The sequence below is a fragment of the Ruditapes philippinarum genome, unplaced genomic scaffold (genome assembly GCF_026571515.1).
Source record: "Ruditapes philippinarum isolate M1 unplaced genomic scaffold, ASM2657151v2 ctg12924_1_1_1_1, whole genome shotgun sequence".
Classification (NCBI taxonomy): Eukaryota; Metazoa; Mollusca; class Bivalvia; order Venerida; family Veneridae; genus Ruditapes; species Ruditapes philippinarum.
The window spans coordinates 29,662-37,379 of NW_026863434.1; the positions used below are offsets into that span (position 1 = coordinate 29,662).

The 7,718-nt window shown below is 31.5% G+C and overlaps 1 protein-coding gene across 1 annotated transcript; it reads right to left on the minus strand.

Annotated features, from left to right (window-relative positions):
* Positions 1 to 3,539: 3,539 nt before the first annotated feature.
* Positions 3,540 to 5,256, minus strand: LOC132722104 (uncharacterized). Its single transcript, XM_060706530.1, has 3 exons — positions 5,214 to 5,256; positions 5,053 to 5,112; positions 3,540 to 4,524 (listed from the first exon to the last, which is right to left on the minus strand). Exons 1-3 carry the CDS (start codon positions 5,254 to 5,256, stop codon positions 3,893 to 3,895), a joined length of 735 nt encoding a protein of 244 aa, XP_060562513.1. The 3' UTR covers positions 3,540 to 3,892.
* Positions 5,257 to 7,718: the final 2,462 nt, after the last annotated feature.

Below are 7,718 nucleotides of genomic sequence, written 5' to 3' on the forward strand. Positions count from 1 at the left end.
GCTCGTCTCTTCATCTCTGCATCTCCACCGTACGGAAACTCTTCACATTCTCTTACAATGTCATAGACCATTGGTCTTGTATGATCTAACTTTTGTTCGTCTGATGCATAATCTAGTAGCAGACGAGACACAAATAAATCCGAAAGCAAATCGCTTCATAAACTTGATAGTCTATAATACTCATCAAGTTGCTCGGACTGACCACAGGGAATACTTGGATTAACTGTAGTTTGGTTACACGACGTGTTAACAATTAAAGAAACACGCTTTTGACAATCGTATCATCAAAAAGCTGAGATTAGACACAAGGCAAACCCTCGTATGATCACACTAAGTGAGACTATTATAACACTTCATGTTGTCCATTTTACAATACAAACACAATATAGCATTTAAGCCATTCTAATAGCATTATGTACAATTGAAATATGACAGGTCTATTTTTTATGCCCCCCCCCCCCCGAAGGGTGAGCATAAAGTCGCAGCTTTGTCCGTCCGTCCGCTTTTTTGTCCGGGACATAACTTTGAAAAATTCTGCATTGCCTAAAATTTGAATTATTGCCCTTTGTTTATTTTTACACTTTTAACTTTGTCCGGGACATAACTCTAAAACTATAAGAGTTATCAACATGAAACTTTGCAGATAGATAGATTCAATTTAGATTTGCAGTGCACAAGAATCGTTACTCTGCCACGCCTATTTTTTGAATTATTAGCCTTTGTTTATTTTTACACTTTGAATTTTGTCCGGGACAGAACTCTAAAAGTATAAGAGATATCAACATGAAACTTTGTAGGTAGATAGACCTCATTAAGTAGAAGTGCATTGTTAAAGAACCATAACTCTGCATTGCTTTACTTATAAGTTATTGCCCTCTATTTTTGCTTTTTGACTTTTGTCCGGGACATAACTCTAAAACTGTTAGAGATATCAGAAGAAAACTGTGTAGGTAGTTAGATCTCATTGGGTAAAACTGCAATGCTTAATAACCTTAATACAGCCTTGTCTAATTTTAGAGTTATTTCTCTTTGTTCATTATTTACACTATGAATTTTACCCGGGACATGAATCCGAAACTATTAGAGATGCCATCACGAAACTTTATAGATAGATAGATCTCATTGAATAGAAATGCAGTGCAAAATAAAACATAACTCTGTCTTGCCTAATTTTTGAGTTTTTGCCCTTTGTTCCTTTTTTTATTCCCTGTGTCTTAAATCTTCTCGGGGGAGCATCACCCGGTTAAACCGGTTCTTGTAACAGTTTGTTTATTTATGTTGAGAAATGCAAATATTACATTAACAAAGAAAACTCCAGTTTCTGAAGAAAATACTAAATTAATACATTTGATTTATCCTTGTGATATTAGCCATACCATTAGAGAAGGAATACATCCATAAAAAATCCACTATATTTTCTTTATGAACAGTTTAATTCCAGAAAGTCTAGGAGCTCAAAATGACACAACTTTACACCTTGACATAATAATCTAGTCACACTTCTTCAAATGCTTGACTACTATCCTGCGCATAGGTCGAATGTTTCACTAACGCTCATGTCTGAAGTAGCGTGAGAGTATTCAGTAAGCTGCTAAGGGAGTGTAAGGCTTGACAAGCTTGAAAGAGTGTTACTCTGATAAGTGCCAATATAAACTTCAATTTCAATGAATTGACATAAATTGTGCGGGTATTTCAACCCTCTATATATCTTTTCTTCACAACTCTTTAAAAATTCTGAATCTCGGAAGTAAATTTTTATTGATTAAATGATAATGACATTTTATAATCGAATCGTTGGAAATGATTATAGAATTAAGAAGTATCGGAATTCAGAATTATGCATAACATAGGACAATTAAACAATTTAAATGAGTTGAGTCAAATATCATTAGCTGTAATCAAAACATATTTCGATTTTAATTCTCTGATTTGCATACGATACATTAAAGTTTATTTTCTGACTTGTTATTATACAAATAAATGAATACTAGTTTTGCGTTGAAAAATGAATTTCTGTTTGTTAGAAGTTGTAGAGCAAGCTCAAATATCAGACCGATAATACATTTGCATTATATCAACTTTATATGGATATCAAGCATATGCAGTATGAAACGGACCAAATATATGAGAAGCACAAAAACCGGCAACGTAATGTAGATTACCTCTCCGTAGAAAACGATATAATATGTAAATAAAATAGAGACACAACGACTTAAAATTCCCATGGTATTAAATCTGCGGTCTCATCCCTTCAGCAGAAAAAGCAAAAATAAAGTTCTAGAAATACGTTATTTAACTTTTATACAGTATTAGCAATGATTTTGTTGGTGACATTGAATTGTAAGTTTTTTTATAATTGTTAATTGTAGATGATATACAGAGATAAAATGATGTAAACAACCTTTTTATATGCTTTTCGGTGGTTTATAGAACTATATCAGTGAAATAAAAACTGATATATGTAATTTCACTGTTTTAACAGTGAAATTATAAATTTGATAATTTCACTGTTTTGAAAATTTGAGACCGGTACGTTGTTTCGAGGAAATACAAGCGTTCATGGTATTGGAAACGAACTTAATGACGTGACGTCGTAAATGACGTCACGTTGTAAAATTATTTGTCGCCCTATTTTTAGTACTAGGTTAAAATGTCTTTTTAAACGTTTCTTTGCATAAAACAAAAAGGAAATTTAGTTAGTTTAATGTAAGATCGAAATATATTTTACCTAGTGAACACCAAAAGTTCATATTGCACTCGAGGCTGCGCCACTTATGAAATATACCTTTAGGTGCTCACTCGGTGAAATATATTCCGATCTAAGACTGAACTAAACAAATATCCTCTATATCAAAACTTTTTATATGACTCAAGAAAATCAATAAACGCCGTTGAGAGCAGCAGAATAATTTGTGTTTTTCTTTGCTTAGGACTAAAAAGGAAAACAGTAGGTTTTCATTTACATATTTAAAATTGAAAGATCAGGAAACTGTTAATCTTGTTAACTCGTCTCTGTTATCTCGCTAACATTGATTCCATTTTATACTATCATTGTCAAACTAGCATTTTGCTATATATTTGTAGTTCCCAAAAACTATCCGTCAAAAGTTACCACAGTTGATGTCGATTAAAGAAACAATTGCGCAAATAATTGAACGGCAAGGACATTAATTAAAATCATGCTTATACTTCATTCCAATCTTACATTAACTCTCAAGTCAGAGGAAGTTATGATTATCATTAGTTTGTTTTGAAAGTATTACACATTGAAGGTTTAGCATTTATTTCATTTTCAATTATTTTTCCTCTTAAAGGGATACTTGTCACTGGTGCTCGTAAAATACGTGTAGAAGAGTATTTGCATGTTTGACCCAATTTGTTGCCTATGTATTAATAATTATGTGTAAAAAAGATTTCCTTAAATTTACAAAAGGCGTATGGAAAATAATGTTCATGTTACAGACAATTGTTTGAACAACTGTATTAAATAATGTTTGTATAAATTATTCATTCTTCTCTATCTACAGTATCCTAAATAACTCAACCAAGGAAAACAAAACCAAATGGTTTTACCATTAATTTATTTAAGTTTAATGTTTATTGACTTTATATCTTATTCAGGCGCAAAACAGCCAATCCACTTGCTAATTTTACATCAACTTTATAAGGTTATATTTTAATGGAATATTTATTATTTAACTTATTTACTGAAACATGAAATATGATTAATGAGAAAATTATTGAAGAAAGTATTTAAGTAAAACACAACAGTGAAAATGCTTCTTAAATATGATAGGAACTGCACAAGGGGATATAACAATTGTTTTTATTTTAGTTCTATTTTCTATCGCCCATTGTGTATATATTGTCCATTTATAAGCGTGTGTATAAACTATGTGTAAGGCTGTAAACTCGTCGATCTTCCATTGTATGAATAAGAACACACAGCACATGTCAGCTCCCAACCATTTTTATATGGATCGCATCGTAGTGAACCACAGTCGCCTTCAACAAAATAAAACAGTTTCCCATCCCTATCCTGATGTGTTCCCTCTAACGTTTCGGGATTTCCATCAACACACACAAATTGAGAGGATGAAGCATGACTGTAGTGCCCAGCCATAAGATAGCCTTTATATTCCAATATGTAGTTGTCATGACAACGATTCTTTCCCGGCACCATTATAACGTTATGGCGTGGTATCCGACAAACAGCACATGGAATATCATGGTCATGAAGATACGTCCATCTCGGATATCCATTTGTTTCATATTCTGCTCCATATATCCTAGTTGCTTGAAAACCATCGGTATGCTCATCAAAATCTGGATCTTTTGGCAGACATAATGGATTGGATGCAGTTCCACTATGAGACTGATGTGATCCAGCAACGTAGCCGTCGTACACTAGAACGGCTTTACTAGGACACGTGGTACGACCCCAGCGTATATATGTGGCACCATCAGATAATTTCTGGGTCTTTGTTAGTGTGTTATTCAGATTTTCTAGTTTTTGTTCAGCATCTGAAATTTATAATAAAATAATTATAAATTGTTTTTATAACATTAAGGATTGGCTCTTAAAAACAACACTACATTAAATGATGACAGTATATTTAGCGGTACGCGTCCATATTCATCATAAATTTTATGAAAATATTCCTTATGTTTTTAAAGTAAAATATTTTGAAAAGGACAAAGAAATAAATTTGCACATTGCAAACGGCACTTACTATCCACGTATAAATGTGCAAAATTGGCCTAACTGCGTTAGTAAGGCAGTAGAAATATAGTGATAAATACTGCAAAATCAGTCATCACCCCATATAGAATATAAATTATTGCTTGAATCTTGAATCGTTTTATTTTTCTCACAATCGATCTATGTACGTTTTTATCATGTTAGTTTTGTTGTGTTAAAAATCAATATTGCTTTTTTTTATTTTACACATTAGTTACTTAACGAAGTTTGTGTGTAGTTTTTTTTTATTTATATTGTCATAACAAAACATTGTATCGCTATTATTATTTTTTCTATTCAAACAATCAAACCTGCTAGTTTTGCGGCTAATATAGCAATTTTCTTATCATGTTTTGGTGATCTATCTAAGGCTTGAAAACATGGTGTTTAAAGTGTTTTTTTATACCATACACATTTAAAGGTGGTTACCCGCAATCGGCGTATTTGGAATGCATTATCCCATTTTACATACTTATGTTGGACTCTATCTTTGCGCCATGATATTCGACGGCCATTGTATCTATATTATAGTGCATCCAATGTGAAAAAAAATAGATGAGCTATACAGTGAGTTTATAATTGATCAATTTAGTGATAAACTACTTTGACCTTAAAAAGCGCATACTTTAAGAGAACCAATTAAAGTAAAAGGTGAAAGAGTTATCCAAACTAAGAACATCATCGTTGATCCTGTAAAATATCTCAATTGTTGGTTTAGGTGTGTTCCAGCCTTAGCAGTTAACTTTATGAAATAGAAAAAATGATCAGATAATGTCAAGACAGCACAAAACCTAGGGAAATATCTGGCAGCTAATATTCAATACTTGACACCTGCCGGGTGAGATATCCATCCAATCGTCCAAAAACACTAATGACATTTGGCAAAAGGTTTCATTTCAAAAATATATAACCCTTCACGGTCGTACTATTTGGTCATATTAAGTATGCCTGTTTATTTCAAAAGTCGAAGTATTATGGTCGCTGGCTGCGTAGTTGTCGTCGTCACCGTGCACAACCGTTAATGTAGCCCATGATTTATAAATTTTAAGAAGACACCAATAGGAAAAGATTACTTTTTGCTTATCTTGACACTGGTAAGTTGCAGGGCAATTGAAATTATTCTGAAATATATATTTTAGAGTTGTGGTCCTTTGAAGTTTTTTTTTTTCTGTGTGTGTCATATTTGACTTTTAAAAGGCATCAATTTACTATAACTTTGAAAATAATCATCACAGAACTTGGGCTTTTTGTTTCATTAAGGCAAACGTGTAAGGCAAATGAAATTATTCCAAAAGTTGTTTTCCTTTATCAATTCTCATTTTGAATAACGATCTGTAAAGAATGTTTCATCACTTATGCTATAATTTCAAAACTAAGGTAGCCCACTATTTTAATATTTAAAAGCAATAAATACGATACGTGAAGTATTTGCTAACCATGGCAATGTGCGATTTGGTGACAAGTGGTTTAATTATTATACATTTTAGAATTAATTAAATATGATGAAAACAAAAATTTAATATGTAACATAGGGCACTCGTTTATCGTGAAACATAAAAGTTGAAAAAGGTGAATTATCACACTTACACTACATGCATTTGTATTAAATTGGTTGTAACATATTTCCAGCTAAATGGAAACAAATGGTTTATTCTGATATAATGAAAATTAAGATATAGAAAAAGTTTTACATTTATTGTATATTTGATCATTATATAATAATTCAAAACGCAATAAACAAACTAAAAAAATCATTTCGAAATACCTCAAACTTAACTAGAATTATCAAACATGTTGAATAATACATTCAGTTCTGAATTTCCAATATGGTACACATTTTGGTGATTAAATGTTAAAAGTATGCTGCAGAAATAAGATGATCCACCTTTAACTTCTTTAACTTCACGTTCAAAACTTCCTTTTTTCAAAATATACTAGGATACATTCGTCTTTTTTATTCACGACAGACAGCCACAATAGCAACATACTTATTCTATCTACTGAAGCTTAAAAAGACACATTGTAAATTTAACTTAAAAAAGATACCAACTAACAAAAGAGAACGTAAACTTTTATCTTATTCATTGTTAGAAAAAAGGTGACCAAAGCTATTCACCTAAAGAGGAGATATAACTTCAAAATAACAAATATTTAGCATTCTTTGGAATATATTTGTTCATAAATACTTTTGTTAATAAAAGAAAACTGTAAAATAAAAGTATCAAAAAGCTAAGCAAAAATGTCTTTTTTTCACATCGAAAACAAAATAACATGTATACGACTTTACAAATAATGATCGTATACCGAATGTCTTCACTTTTACAATAAGAGTGTTAAAACGCCACTGAATGCAATAAGTCTGTGAAAAATCAATAGCTGGTGTTGTCAATTATCAGTTTATCTTCCTTTTAACTGAACTGAAATGTTATTAAAGAATTCCCTGGCATAATATAGCCACGGTACTGCAATGTAGTTTTCAATATTTTATCATATCCGTTTACGCGAGAAAAATAGGGATACAATCTCAATTATTTAATGGCTGTCAATGTGAGTATTTCCATGTACTTCTAAAAGCTACATGTAGCGACTATGAACCTAATCATTTGATATGTTGCATGTAATCAATGGTATTCTCTGTTGACATAGAAACATATCGTGTACATTTTACAAGGAGTGTAGAATGTCATGTGAATGCGATAGAAAAAGTTAATTTCCTTGCACTTTCTGAAAAACTTACACATACAACAAAACCTAACAAGAGGCAATTGTAAATAAAAAAAGTATCTCAGCTGTGTCATAATTTTCTGTCAAGTTCTTGATAAGAATTTAAGCATAATTATATGAATGATCTTTTATTTGTTGTGGTTTAATTGTTTGCAAACATTATTTACCCCATGACGATAATGCCAACACATGTAATGATCTTATCATTTGGAGCAAATTTGTGCGCTTTTGGAGGAATATTTAATCTTAACTA

What these genes read in the sequence shown, in the direction of transcription:
- LOC132722104 (XM_060706530.1), bottom strand. Translation starts at nt 5,256, where the DNA reads ATGGCCGTCGAATATCATGGCGCAAAGATAGAGTCCAACATAA. An exon ending in AAAGATAGAGTCCAACATAA is followed by an intron (nt 5,113 to 5,213) that starts GTATGTAAAATG and finishes CATGTTTTCAAG; the next exon opens with CCTTAGATAGATCACCAAAA. An exon ending in ATTAGCCGCAAAACTAGCAG is followed by an intron (nt 4,525 to 5,052) that starts GTTTGATTGTTT and finishes TATAAATTTCAG; the next exon opens with ATGCTGAACAAAAACTAGAA.